Source organism: Lissotriton vulgaris, unplaced genomic scaffold (genome assembly GCF_964263255.1).
Source record: "Lissotriton vulgaris unplaced genomic scaffold, aLisVul1.2 SCAFFOLD_1337, whole genome shotgun sequence".
In the NCBI taxonomy this organism is placed as follows: domain Eukaryota; kingdom Metazoa; phylum Chordata; class Amphibia; order Caudata; family Salamandridae; genus Lissotriton; species Lissotriton vulgaris.
This window is the reverse complement of record NW_028254605.1, coordinates 188,760-203,854: the sequence shown is the minus strand read 5'-3', so window position 1 is coordinate 203,854 and position 15,095 is coordinate 188,760. Positions and strand designations below refer to the sequence as shown.

At 49.2% G+C, this 15,095-nt stretch overlaps 1 protein-coding gene across 1 annotated transcript in view; it reads right to left on the bottom strand.

Annotated features, from left to right (window-relative positions):
* The window catches only part of LOC147659494 (ciliary microtubule inner protein 2A-like), a 215,877-nt gene that overhangs the window by 198,487 nt on the left and 2,295 nt on the right, over positions 1-15,095 (bottom strand). The window contains exon 2 of the mRNA XM_086951702.1: positions 11,689-11,933. Within this exon, the coding sequence (XP_086807828.1) occupies positions 11,689-11,933 (245 nt within the window). The remainder of the gene's footprint in view (positions 1-11,688; positions 11,934-15,095) is intronic.

The following is a 15,095-nucleotide window of genomic DNA, read 5'->3' as shown; positions in this document are numbered from 1 at the left end:
GGCTTCCGAGCCAAACACAGCACTGAGACCGCCCTCATCGCAGCAACAGACGACATTCGAACTCTACTGGACAATGGAGACACAGTCGCCCTCATCCTCCTCGACCTCTCCGCAGCCTTCGACACAGTCTGTCATAGCACCCTTCTACAGCGCCTCAGAAACATCGGAATCCAAGGAAAAGCACTGGAATGGATCACCTCGTTCCTCACCGGAAGAACCCAGAGAGTCCGCCTCCCACCATTCAAGTCTGAGGCCACTGAAGTCATCTGCGGTGTACCACAAGGATCTTCTCTCAGCCCCACCCTCTTCAACGTATACATGAACCCCCTCGCGGCCATCGCACGCCAACACAACCTCAACATCATCTCCTAGGCTGACGACACTCAACTGATCCTCTCACTCACCAAAGACCCAAACACCGCCAAAACCAACCTACATGTAGGAATGAAAGAAGTAGCCGAGTGGATGAAGCACAGCCGTCTGAAACTGAATTCAGACAAAACAGAAGTCCTTATCTTAGGTACCTCCCCCTCCGCCTGGGATGACTCTTGGTGGCCAGAGGCCCTTGGAAAAGCACCCATCCCGACGGACCATGCACGGAACCTGGGCGTCATCCTGGACTCCTCGCTCTCAATGAACAGACAAGTCAACGCCTTTTCATCATCCTGCTTCAACATTCTTCGCATGCTCAAAAAAACATTTCGCTGGATCCCCACCGAAACTAGAAAACAGTCACCCACGCACTGGTCACGAGCCGCCTGGACTACGGAAACACCCTATACGCCGGTACCACCGCAAGAATCCAGAAAAAACTCCAACGCATCCAGATCGCTTCAGCCAGACTCATACTAGACATCCCGCGTAAAGACCACATCTCTGGTCACCTGAAAAACCTCCACTGGCTCCCCGTCAATAAGAGGATCACTTTCCGCCTCCTAACCCACGCACACAAAGCACTTTACGAACTGGGACCTGAATGCCTCAACGCACGACTCTCCTTCTACACCCCCTCTCGCCAGCTACGATCCTCCAACCAAGCCCTTGCTACTGTACCTCGCATCAACAAAACAACCATGGGAGGTAGATCCTTCTCCTATCTAGCAGCTAAAACCTGGAACTTCCTCCCTACCCACCTTCGCCTCACTCAGAACCACCTAGCATTCAGAAAGCAACTTAAAACATGGATATTTGACAAGTAATTCCCCACCCTTCTTCAAGCGCCTTGAGACCCTCTGGGTATGTAGCGCGCTATATAAATCTTTTGACTTGACTTGACTTGACTTGGTTTGTTGATAATTAATGCATTATGATGCAGTGTTCTCTAAAGACATTGTGATCAACCTATTTCTAAATTGGGCCAGTGTTGGGGGCATCCTGACTGAGGGACGTTCTTCCAGATCCTAGGTGCATAGATGGAACAAGCCTTCTACCTTGTTTTTGTCTTTTGTACACTTCTTAGTCTGCAGTCTGATATTGTCCAGACTGCAGGTGTGCCTAGAACCACCAAGGATGGTGACCTTGTCTGCAAGATAAGCAAGGTGTTGGTCGTCATAGCTTTGTAAATTATGAATCTGGTTTTCAAGATGGCGCAGACCAGAAAAGGGAACCAATGGAGGTAGATCAGCACAGCAGTGATGTGTCCATATTTCTTTACACACTGAATCAGAATTCTGTGGCATGTAGGATGCCCTAAATGGATGCCATTATGCCATCTGGGAGACCATGGAACAGTGCAAGATAACAAGGGCTTGAACAGCACCAGTTTCGAGGTCACTTTCTGGAAAAAATAGATTCACATTCTCCAGAAGAGAGAGCTGATACTTGCCATTTTTGTGTTTTTTGGCAATGTGTTGATTGAGAGTGATGTCGGTGTCCATGGTGAATCCAAGTCACTGTCCCTTCAATGAAAGTTTGGCTTCGAAGCTGTTAAGGATCATGTCATTGAGGTGGTACTGCTTCTTGATTCTTGTTCTTGGCAACTAACAGGAAATCTGTCCTGATTGGAAAGAACTTCAGGTTGGTGCTGGACATCCAGGCAATGTTTGAGGTGTTGGATGTCAGAAGCAAAGTAGACTTTTTTTTAGAGTTGTGTATCATTGGCAACTTTTTGAATCAAGATGCTGTTATCCCTGAGTAAAACACCAAACAGCTCCATAGAGAGGGTGAAGATGATAAGGAGCAGTATGGAACCTGGGGGGACTCCATAGCTGAAATTGATCTTTTGGGACCTGGATGACCCCATGTGAACAAACTGGTGCCGGTTGGAAAGGTATGAGGAGAACAACTGAAGGACATTGCCAGTGAATTCCATACGAGACTCCAGGATGCATTTAAGCATGGGAAGTTCAACAGCGTTGAAGATAGCTGAGAAGTTCAGCAATATCAGGAGGCGGGGTCATCTTCATCTGCTCCGCTGACTACATCCTCCTAGGGGACCTCAACTTCCACCTGGAGAACAACAACGACCGCAACACCACCACCCTGCTGGACAACCTCGCCAACCTGGGACTCAAGCAACTGGTGACCACCCCCACCCACTACGCGGGACACACACTCGACCCCGTCTTCTCATCCAGCAAGGACATCACCTTCAGCCATGCCACCGGACTCCACTGGACGGACCACAGCTGCGTCAACTTCAGCTTCGCAAGGACCACGATCCACCACCACCAGCAACAGGCTGCACGCAGGAACTGGAACAAGATCACAGCCGACCAGCTCGCGTCCTTCCTGAGCATGAACCCTCCCACCAGCACAACGAACCCTAGCCAGGCGGCCACCAACCTCACAAAGTGGATCAGCGACTGCGCAGACGAGCTCGCCCCCTGAGGACCCCGCCCAGCCGGTAGCAAGAAAGCCCCATGGTTCACCGACGAACTCAAGAGCTTCAAGAAGAACTGCAGAGCCCTCGAGAGAACCTGGCGCAGAGACCCAACACCGGACAACAGGACTGCCCTCAAGGTCGCCACCCGAAAACACCACCAACTCATCCGCGCCACCAAGAAAACTGCATTCAAGGAACGACTGGACAACAACGCACACAACAGCAAAGAACTCTTCAACATCGTCAAAGAGCTCTCCAACCCCAACGCCGGAAACAACAACATCACCCCTTCGCAAGACCTCAGCAACTTCCTCGCCTCCTACTTCCACAACAAGATCGCGGACATACACAACAGCTTCAGCACTCAACCGACGAACACCACGACCGAACCACCACCCCCCACCACCACCCTCTGCGCCTGGACTCCGATCAGCACCGAAGACACCGTCCGCACGATGAACTCCATCCACTCCGGATCTCCGACCGACCCCTGCCCTCACCACGTCTTCAACAAGGCCGACGCTATCATCGCACCCCACCTGCAGGACATCATCAACACCTCCTTCGACACCGCTACCTTCCCAGAGAGCTGGAAGCACGCCGAACTCAGCGCTCTACTCAAGAAGCCATCGGCTGACCCCACCGACCTCAAAAACTACCGCCCCATCTCGCTGCTCCCGTTTCCTGCAAAAGTCATCGAGAAGACCGTCAACAAGCAGCTGGCCACCTTCCTCGAGACAAACGGATCCCTCAACCCCTCGCAGTCTGGCTTCCGGGCCAACCACAGCACCGAGACCGCCCTGATCGCAGTCACCGATGACATCCGAGCGCTGCTCGACAACGGAAAAACAGCGGCCCTCATCCTCCTCGACCTCTCCGCAGCCTTCGACACTGTCTGCCATTGTACCCTAGTACAACGCCTCAGCAACGTCGGAGTCCAGGAGAAGGCACTGGAGTGGATCATCTCCTTCCTCGCCGGAAGGACACAGAGAGTCCGCCTCCCTCCGTTCAGATCTGAAGCCACCGAAGTCATCTGCGGCGTCCCTCAAGGCTCCTCGCTCAGTCCAACCCTCTTCAACATCTACATGAGCCCCCTCGCAGACATCGCACGCCAGCACAACCTCAACATCATCTCCTACGCTGACGACACCCAGCTGATCCTCTCCCTTACCAAAGACCCCGCCACCGCCAGAGCCAACCTTCATGAAGGGATGAAAGAGGTAGCCGAATGGATGAAGAACAGCACTCAGATAAGACAGAAGTCCTCATCCTGGGATCCTCACCCGCCGCTTGGGATGACTCCTGGTGGCCCCCCGCCCTAGGCAGCGCATCCAAACCAACAAACCACGCACGCAACCTGGGCTTCATCCTGGACTCCTCCCTCTCCATGACCAGACAAGTCAACGCCGTCTCCTCGTCGTGCTTCAACATCCTGCGCATGCTACGTATGATCTTCCGGTGGATCCCCACCGAGACCAGGAAGACGGTCACCCAGGCCCTCGTCACCAGCTGTCTGGACTACGGCAACACCCTCTACGCCGGAACCACCGCCAAACTCCAGAAGAGACTCCAGCGGATCCAGAACGCCTCAGCACGACTCATCCTGGACATCCCCCGTCGCAGCCACATCTTCGGACACCTGAGAGATCTGCACTGGCTCCCGGTCAACAAGAGAATCACCTCACGTCTCCTCATCCACGCACACAAAGCCCTACACAGCCAAGGCCCAGGACAGCCGCCTCAACTTCTACGCTCCCAAACGCCAGCTTCGATCGACCAGCCACGCCCTCGCCGCCGTCCCCCGCATCCGTAGAGCCACCACAGGGGGACGGTCCTTCTCCTACCTCGCCGCCAAGACATGGAACTCCCTACCCACCCACCTCCGCCTGACCCAGGACCACCTCGCCTTCAGGAAGCAACTCAAGACCTGGTTGTTCGAGCAGTAGCAGATCCCCCTCCCCCAGCGCCTTGAGACCCTCTGGGTAAGTAGTGCGCTATATAAATGCGATGATTGATTGATTGATTGATCTGTGGTCAGGAGAGCATCACCTATAGTATGTAAGATAGTACCTATACTGTAGTATAATCTGAAGCTAAACTGGTAGTCGCACAGGAGAGCTTTACCATTAATCACATCCGTGCGGTACGATTTACCGCACGGTGCTGAGCCCTAATGGAAACGGGTGTGGTCATGACGGAACGGTTCCGTCATGAGCACAGCTCAACCGATGCTCATGACGGAACCATTCCGTCATGAGCATCGAAGGGTTATTATGAGCATGGACTTAAACATAGACTAATTTTAAGTGAACTTGCTGATGAATGATACATGAGCGATGGGCCAGTAGTTGACAATATTAACTACTGCTTTTCTTCTGCTCTACCCATGTACTCATCTGCAAACTCAGAGTGCCCAGTAGCTCTCCTTCTGCTCCAGTTAATCAGAGAGTGAGTCAGCTTCCCATCTGCTTCTGCTGGGCACTGCTGTGTAAAATCAGTGCAGCTGGCATTTGCTGTGTTTCTGGTTGGCGCAAGGACCACACGCTTCTGGAAGTGTATTTATCTCTGTATTCCTAAGTCTATCCCACATCTAGGGAGGTGGGAGCAAAAGCCCTTTGTTCTGCTCTGTGCAAGAGAAAATGAAATTGGATGCCCCATTGCCTTACAAACTGTATTTCCACAATCTTCAGGTAATGGCATGCTCTCAGGTGCAGTAGCAACTTCTTCCTTCTACAATTTCCGGGAGCATGCCTTCTCTCCCATATTGAGAATGGTAGAAGACGGGGAGTGACCTAGTCATATAGAATGGGATTCACTGGGAGCTTAAACTAAATTACTCCATCCAGCCAGAAGCACTTAGCTGCCCCCACAGCAGTACTATTCCAATATGAGTGTTCTGACAGGCAAGGTGACGGCCTGACTTTCCAACACTAGGTCCTACATTAGAACAGCCAAGTCCTGTTCATGCTGGACTCAGATGAAGGAGAGCAGCAGAAGGCAGTCAATTCAGTTTCTCAATGTGAATGCACGGCGTGCTCATCCATAACAAGCAGTCACTACCAGATGGAATTGACGTTCAATCTTTCCAAAAGGCATTCACAAAAAAAGAAGTGGAAGAGGCAAGGTCCATGTTAGAAATGTGGGTCTCTAATTGGCTGTGGTATACCCTCTGTCCAAGTAGGGAATCCTTCCTTCTAGTCAAGGGCAGGGGATTAAACACCCAAGATAACCCAAACTCACTCTCTTGGTAGCTTGAAATGAGCAGTCAGGCCTATCTCAGATGCAATGTGTAAAGCGATTGTGCATAACATATACAGCAACTCAGTGAAAATGCTACAAATGGACACCACACCAGTTTGGAAAAATAACGTATCTTTATCTAAACCAAACAAGTCCAAAACATCACAAATCCAACACACACAACTCAAAATATGACTTTTTAAAAGTTTCAAGCAATTCTGTCCATAGAGAACTATGGATGCATGATTTTTAAACAAGGTACCTCAGATGCATCAAAATCAACAAGGCAAAACAGTCGCAAAGAAGGGAAGTGTCAGAAACATTTGACACACAGGTGCGATGCATTGCAATCCAGGATGCGCTGGAGCGCAAGGGGAAGCAGTGAACAGGTGCTGTGTCGCTTTCTTCAGCTGCAGTCCCACGATGCGTCAATCTTAACAGATGTACAGCCGGGCCTGCTTCGGTGTCAGTGCGGAGGGTATCAGATCTTGTAGACATGGTGCCCTGAACTCAACGTACGGCGGATTTTTCAGCTGCGGGCAGGCGCTGCGTCAAATTCTTCAGCCGCACGGTGGCGGTACATGGAAATTTCTCCCGCACGCCAGTGCTGTATCAGAAAACAGGAGCTGGAAGGGCAAAGCGTCGATTTTTATGTCTTCAAGCAGTTCTTTGCAGCAGGAACAACCTCCAAGGGCCCAGAACTGGATTTGTCACCACAAGGCAGGCCAGAACTCCCAGTAGTGGAGTTCAAGGATGCTGCAGGTGAAGTCTTTTTGTCCCTGAGATTTTTTAACAGGAAGCAAGCGCTGCTTCAAGCCCTGGAGAATCTTCTCAAGTATGATACAGCAAAGTAAAAGTCCAGTCCTTTCCACTGCCCACAGACAGAAGCAGCAAGTGCAGGCCAATTCAGCAATGCAACACACAACAAAGGGGCAGTACTCCTCCTGACAGATCTTCAGCTCTTCTTCTTGGGAGGATCCTCAAGACCCAGAAGTGTTCTAAACGTTTGGGGTTTTAGGTCCAATACTTATACCCTTTTTAATCTTTGAAGTAGGGATCAGGATTGTGTGAGGCCAGGCACAGTCCTTTTCAGGTGCAGTTGACAGCTCCTCCCACCACTCTAGCTCAGGAAGACCAATTGGCCTGGTGATGGGCCATTAGCATATGCAGGGCACCTTTTTTTTTTACTGTCTAGAGTGAATGCACAAACAGGCTCCTACCAGTCTAAACCAGGCATTGATTCCACAGGCAGACAGAGGCAGAAGGATGGTTAATCAAGAAAATGCCCACTTTCTAAAAGTGGCAATTTCAAACACACAATAGAAAAGCCACCTTTACTAACATATGTTTCAATAAATTCTGAGCTCAGGGAGCCCAAACTCCAAATCTCTAGCTTTTCCCAATTGAAAGTTATACTTGTAAAATGCACAAGTCAGCTCCAATGGTAGCCTGTGGTGTAGCTAATTCTTGCAATAGTAAAAAATGAAATTGGCAGTACTTCACTATCAGGACATGTCAAACACCAGTACATATCTTACCTTTCACATACACTGCACCTTGTCCATGGGGATAATGTGGGCCTCCCTTAGGGGTGCCTTACATGTAGTAAAAGGGAAGGTTAGGGCCTGGCAAGTGGGTGTCCTTGCCTGGTTTACATGGCAGTTAAAAACTGCACTCACAGACTCTGTAACCGCAGGCCTTAGACAAGTTTACAGGACTACTCAGGTGGGTGGCACAACCAGTGCTGCAGCCCACTAGTAGCATTTGATTTGCGGGCCCTGGACACACATAGTACACTTTACTAGGTACTTACCAGTAAATCAAACATGCCAATCATGCAGAACCAATTGGAATTGCAAGTTACACAGGAAGCAATTGCACTTTAGCACTGATCAGCAGTAGTAAAGTGCCCAGATAATCTAAACCAGCAAAAACGAAGTCTAGAACATAGTCAAAAATTTCAGGAGGCCGAGGCAAAAAGACAGGGAGAACCACGCCAAGGATGCCAGGTCTAGCAGTCCACAAGTATACATTTTCATTAGATCAGGGGAGGGTAATAGGGTACAAGTATTGGCTAAGCCAAGACACATGCAGTGGTTAAACCACTCTTGAAAACAAACTTCCTTGAATCCTCTACTCCTGGAAAAGTATAGAGCAAACTCCCTGCTTCCTTTCCTTGGCAAGATTTTAGAGAAGCATGATAACAAACAATTGTCTGAAGTTTTGGAGAGGAACAATCTTCATCTTTAACAAACAGGCTTTTGCCACGGCCATAGTACTGATAAATCCTCTTGGTGGTGTTTGAGGACCTCAAAATGATATTGGATCAAGACAGTTCAGCTGCTATGATCCTGTTGGATCTTAGTGCCATATTTAATGCAGTATCTCATGCAATTTTGCTTTAGAAGCTATGTAACTCATGGGTGACTCTTTAGATCTGGAAATGTCTTGCTTTCTTTTTGAAGGACCGTAGTTTTCAGGTCTATGATAAACCTCTGTCATTCAAGTGTGGATTGATCTGGGGATCCTAGCTGAGCCTAACACTGTTTAATATGTTTTACAGTTACAGTTTATTAACTTTATTCGGGTAACTTGGTACCCATAGAAGCACAGCATCGTAACAGATTAAATGACAAGCGGAGAGTTTAGAAATACAAGGCAACGAAAAAAAAAAAAGAATTACAATGATATAACCGTAACATTTTGGTGAATTAGATTACAAGTTAAAAATAACTTCATTAGTAATAAATAGGTAAATAAATTACTATTATATAAAACATTATGTCATCCTACAATTATACAAAAATTAAATTTCAGGGATCAGACATCGACTTACGTGCTCTAGTAGAGATTCTTAAAATGTACTTATACGAAGGATCAACTCTTCATCAGCCAAAGAAACTAAGCACGAATAGGCGTTAACCAGAATAATAGGCCTTCTCTTTTTAAAAAATGGATATAAAAGCCACTTTGTTAATGTTAATGTTAATGTTAATTGTGTCTTTTATAGCGCTCAGCTACTCGAAAACAGTGCCCGGCGCTTTATTGACAACCTGAAAAAGACAAACACAACACAGAGATTTAAGAAAACAGAGTCAGCAAAATAAAAGGGAGTCTAAGTTTTCAGGCCCTTCCTGAAGGCCAGCAAATTCGAGGTACTGCGCAGTGTCAGGGGCAGAGAGTTCCAAAGCTGTGGAGCCCGAGACCTAAAGGAGCGACCTCCAATGCGGGCCTTCTTCACACGAGGAACAGTGGCAAGAAACAGCGACTCTGATCTCAGAGATCGTGGCGGACGGTAGAAGGCGAGCTTCCTTTGAAGGTATTTAGCCCCCGAGGCGTAGAGGGCCTTGTGTGCAAGAGTCAGGGCTTTAAAAACTATCCGCTTCCAGATAGGCAGCCAATGAAGAGACTGCAACAGGCCAGAGACTCTGACTCGCCTGTGCAGGCCAAAAATGGCTCGCGCTGCCGCATTCTGGACCACCTGCATCCGTTGCAGGAGATACTCCGGCAGGCCAAGGTATAGGACGTTGGAATAGTCCAATCTTGAACCAATTAAGGCCTGTACCGTAGTCCTCCTATGGTCCTCAGATAGCAAAGGAAAAACCTTCCGAAGCATCCTGAGGAGACCAAAGCAGGTGCCAGTGAGGGCAAGGATCTGAGATCTTAAAGTCAGGCCGTTGTCAATTTTAATCCCCAAATTCTTAGCCAACTGAGACGATCGCACCGGAGGAGACATATCAGCGGGCCACCATACCTGCCAGTCTGGATCGGATTGACAGCCGAAGAAGAGTACCTCAAATTTATCTGAGTTGCACTGGAGGCTGTTCAGTTGGAGCCATTCGAAAACAGCCCCAAGGCACTCACGAATACTCTCTCCATCAAAATCCTCTCCTTTCCCACAGGTAAAGAGAAGCTGGGTGTCATCGGCATAGGATATGATCTGGGCCCCGAAAGACTCAGCCAATGCCGCCAGAGGGGTCATAAAGATGTTAAATAGAGTTGGGCTCAACACAGAGCCCTGCAGGACTCCGACTCCCAATGGAGGCATCTCAGCAGAGCTAAAGGAGGCCCAGACCGTTTGTAGGCGGCCAGCCAAAAATGATCTAAACCAGCTAAGCACCGTCCCCCTCAGACCGATCTCATGAAGTCTGACGAGCAAACCCTCATGCGGGACGGTGTCAAAGGCCGCCGACAAATCAAGCATTATCAACATGGCTCTGCCACCCGAGTCCAGCGTCTCCTTGATGGCTTTGGACACCTCCAGCAGCACCGTCTCAGTGCTAAGATTAGGGCGAAAGCCCGATTGAGTGGAATGAAGTAGATCGTATGATTCCAAAAAATTAGAAAGCACAGTGTGCACGTGCTTCTCCAACGTCCTATACCTTGGCCTGCCGGAGTATCTCCTGCAACGGATGCAGGTGGTCCAGAATGCACACTTTGTATATCTTATATAATACTTACAAAATAATAAAAAGTGTAAGATTGATTGACCAATCTCCCCATCATAGGGACATGGTATGTGACCAAGGTTAGAGTAGTAACCAAGAGGAAAACACAATGCAAATCTAACAGTTCCTTCTCATAAGCGGAATAATAGGCTCCTTTCCCAATAACTCATGGATAGAGTAAGGTACATAGGTAGAGGATGGTGATACTGTTCAATTGACATATAACTAAGAACAGAAGATCTCTTGGATTCCACTTCAATCCTTTCTGTGTTATATAAAAAATAGAGGGCATCTCTTAATTCCTATTTAGACACAGTTTCAACTATACTTGGAATTAAAAAGATACATTCCTTGTTGACACTGCGTAGGCTTTGGTGCACTCCACTCAACCGAGGGATGTCCATCCCTTTCTCGCACAATGCGCCGTGTGAGCAGGCGCTGGTGGGCAATGCAGCGACGCTGCACTGGTGGGCAGTGTGAGGAGCATGCCCTGCTAGACAATATAAGGAGTGTGACCTGGTGAGTGGTGAACAGGGCTGGCTCTGGCGAGCAGTGTGAGGAGCTCACCCTGACGGGCTCTGCGAGGTACCGGCGGTGGTCGGTGGCACAACATTGAACAGCAAAAAGAAGTTCATTCTCAGAGTTAGAAAGAAATATTTCGAACCATGGAAAAGCAGCAAAGAACACGCCTAAAAATTTAAACATATGACTCCCTCACTAAAGATGATGTCCTCCTGAGTCCAAGCCAATAGTTATGGAAAGTCAACCTATTATTTAAGGCGATAGCAATTCACAAACCATTCTTCACCTTTCATCGCGGAGGAGGGGAAGGATGCAAGTTGGTGGAAATGGTGAGAGCGCCCATTTCCATTTCCATTTTATGTTTGTTTATTTTGTTTGTAAAGCACAAGCTATACAGGTTAATTGCTCCTATAAGTTCTTATAGAGAAAACATTCAAATTGTGAGTCTGTTACACATTCCTGTCGCCCAGATTTTTATGGAATTCAACAAACTTTGAGATTCAAGATCATGTTCCTGTTTAACAAAAGTGTTAGCTGTTTACTTGCACGAATAGAAACCAATTGCTGTTGTAGATAGCAGTTTAAACTATTAGGAGCGCAAGCCACCGCTCCGCAGTCCGCCCTCTGCTCACAGTAAAACTACCGACTACCTACCGGTGTATCCAGGTATGTACTTGTCTGCCCATCCCGGGGTTTGGACCCGTGTCTGCTTAGCTTCGGCAGCAGCGCTCAGGTAGTCTCCGGGCCGGCTCAAGTCCCAGGGGAGTTGCGGCTTCGAGAGCGGGGCGAGCACAGACTTGGGGCTCTTGTCGACGGTGGGGTCTGTCAGGAGGTGGTTGGTCGCGGTGCCAAAGGTGCTTCCAATCTGATAACGGAGCTGCGGGTAGAAGCCGGTGTATCTGAGGAAGAGATTGGCAGAAATGGTTAGTCCTTGAATAGTAGACCCCTCTGTTAATGGCTTTCATATAATGTTACTTCGGGCATAATCCTGGAACCAACTAACACGGGTAAAGCCAATAGGTCTGGCTTTTTTTTTTGGTAATAGTTTGGCCAGTTTGTGTACGCCGCTACCATCTGACCTCGACGTAAAATCCCATAATAAAGCAACATCATTGGCTGCAACACTAAGGAATGCCCCGGTTACTTACCGGTAATCTTCATTACTCCGAGTCCATGTCTTCCTCGCCACAGTAATCACAAATGAGCCTCTGGCTCCACACAGAACTCCAAGTACAAAAACAGCGCTCTAGTCTCCCTCTCCCTCCTCCAAGATGGCCCCCAGTGGCTCCAGCCAATCCCATAAAGGGACACAGAAGCACCAACATGACCTGAAGAACCAAGCCGCAGACATGAAGCCACCACCAGGGCCGGGAGGGAAGGGAAACTATACTGTGGGCGAGGAAGACATGGACTCGGAGTAATGAAGATTACCGGTAAGTAACCGGGGCATTACCTCCTCGTCCTGTCTTCCTCGCCACAGTAATCACAAATGAGCCGATACCAAAGCAATCAGCTTCATGTAAGGAAACAGACCACACCAGCAGTGTAGTGAAAACATATTTAATATACAGAGGTATAGCAACAAAAAGGAAAACATCTCAAGGAACCCCCGCTGACAAAACAGAAGAGGCAAAAGAAACAGAACCCCCACCCCCAACCTGGAGGCGGTAATGGGACATGAAGGTATGCGGGGAAGACCACGTAGCAGCCCTGCAAACATCCTCCATGGACACCCCTTTGAAAGAAGCCCAGGACACAGCAACAGACCTGGTAGAACGACCCTGAACAGGAAGTGAGGGGACCTCAGAAACCGAAGCATATGCCAACATAATGGCCTTCTTAATTCAACGACTGATCGTGGAGAGGGAGGGTTTTAGGCCCTTACGCGACAAACCAAAATTGACAAACAAGTTGTCCACTTTACAAAAGGAAGACGTGCGTGACAAATAAACCAATAAGGCACAACGAACATCCAAGAGGTGCAAAAGCGATTCCTCACCGAGGACGGATCAGGACAAAGAACCGGAAGAACCACCTCAGCAGACCGGTAAAAATAAGAATCCACTTTAGGAACAAAGGTAGGATGAGGGCGCAAGACCACACGGTCCGACAAAACCAACAAAAATGGGGCAGGACGAAGGAAAGCACCCAACTCACCCATACGCCTGGCAGAAGCAATTGCCACAAGAAACACCACCTTGAGTGTAAAAAATTTCAAGTTCACCGACTCCAAAGGTTCGAAAGGAGCCAACTGCAAGGAACGCAAAACCAAAGGAAGGTCCCAAGGAGGAGGACACATGATAGGACGGGGGCATTGGAAGAAAGAGACTTAAACAGTCTAGCAACCAATGGAGAAACAGAAACCAAAGGGAGGACATGAAAAGCCCGAATGGTGGCCCATTGAGCTCGAAGAGTCGAAATGGCCAAGCCCAACACAAACCCATCATTCAGAAAATCCAGAATGCGAGCCGGATCCAAAGAATCCAATGACAGCCCACGACCAACACACCAAGAAGCAAAATTATCCCAGTGCTTGGCGTAGGACTTAAGCGTAGAAGGCCGTTGGGACTGTTGAATGACCCCAGCCACAGTCACAGAACAACCCTCACGAATCCGAGAATCCCTCTCAAGAGCCAGGCCCGCAGACCCAGGGAACGGAACACAGGCAGGGGAAGAAGAGGACCCAACAGAGGATAAGGAACGAACGGCAAGGCCCACCCCGGAGACAAAGCCAACTCCAACAGTAGGGGATACCAAGGGCGACGCTTCCAACAAGGAGCAACCAGAAGCACAAAGGACCCCTCCCTCTTGATCTTCTGCAACACAGCAGGGATCAGGGGAACAGGAGAAACGCATACAACAGACCCTTCAGCCAAAGGAACGAAAGCGCGTCCACCCTCCAGGCATCCCGGCAAGGCATAATCGTGCAAAAGCATTGGATCTGGGCATTGTCCTGGGAGGCAAACAGGTCCACAATTGGACAGCCAAACATCACCTGCAACCTCCTGAACATCCAACGTGAGAGGGACAAGGACCCCATGGAAGGAAAAACCCGGCTCAGACAATCCGCCACAGTATTCTCCGCGCCAGGCAGGTAAATGGCAGACAGGGACTCAAGATGCAACTCCGCCCAACAACAAATTCGACGGCTGAGGCAACTGAGGGAGCGAATCTTGCACCCCCCTTGATGGTTCACATAAGACATGACAACCTGATTGCCCGTTCGGATCTGCATGTGGTGACCCCGAACAAGATCCGAGAAATCCAACAGACCCAGAAGGACAGCCTTCAACTCCTTGTAGTTGGAGGAACATGACAACATCGACTGAGGCCAAATCCCCTGAGTCGTCGAATCCCCCAGAGTAGCACCCCACCCCAGCAGGCTGGCATCGGTAGTGACCACTCGGGCGGGAACAATCAGAAAGGGGCAGCCCCTGGATAGATTTCCGTCGTCCAACCACCAACTCAGGACCACCCGAACAGCCTCTGACATAGGAACCTGAACACCCATATCGAGGGAACAGGGGTCCCAATGCGACAAAATGTGGGACACCACCAGGTACATGTGGAGGCGAGCCCACGGCACAGTCAACAATGATGCCGACATCAGACCCTGAACCCTCAACCACAGGCCCACTGGATGAGAATGCCCCACCAACAGGGCACGGACAGCAGACATCAGGGACAGAATTCTGGGAGGGGGCAGGAACACCATCCCCAACTAAATCTTGAACAGAGCCCCAATGAAGGTCAATTCCTGCGCAGGAACCAGGGAGGACTTTGGCACATTCACGAGGAACCCATGATGTTCCAGGACATGGCACACCCTCTGGACATGTAACTCCGCCTTTGGAAGAGAAGAAGCAGAAATTAAAATGTCGTCCAGATAGGGAAAAACACTAATGCCCTCCCCATGTAAATGTCCAATAAGAGGAGCGAGAATCTTAGTAAAGATCCTGGGAGCAGAGCAGTGCCCAAAAAGTCATACCTGGAACTGGTAATGATGACCCAGTATGCAAAACCGGAGAAACCTCTGAAAGTCCGGATGAATAGGAACATGC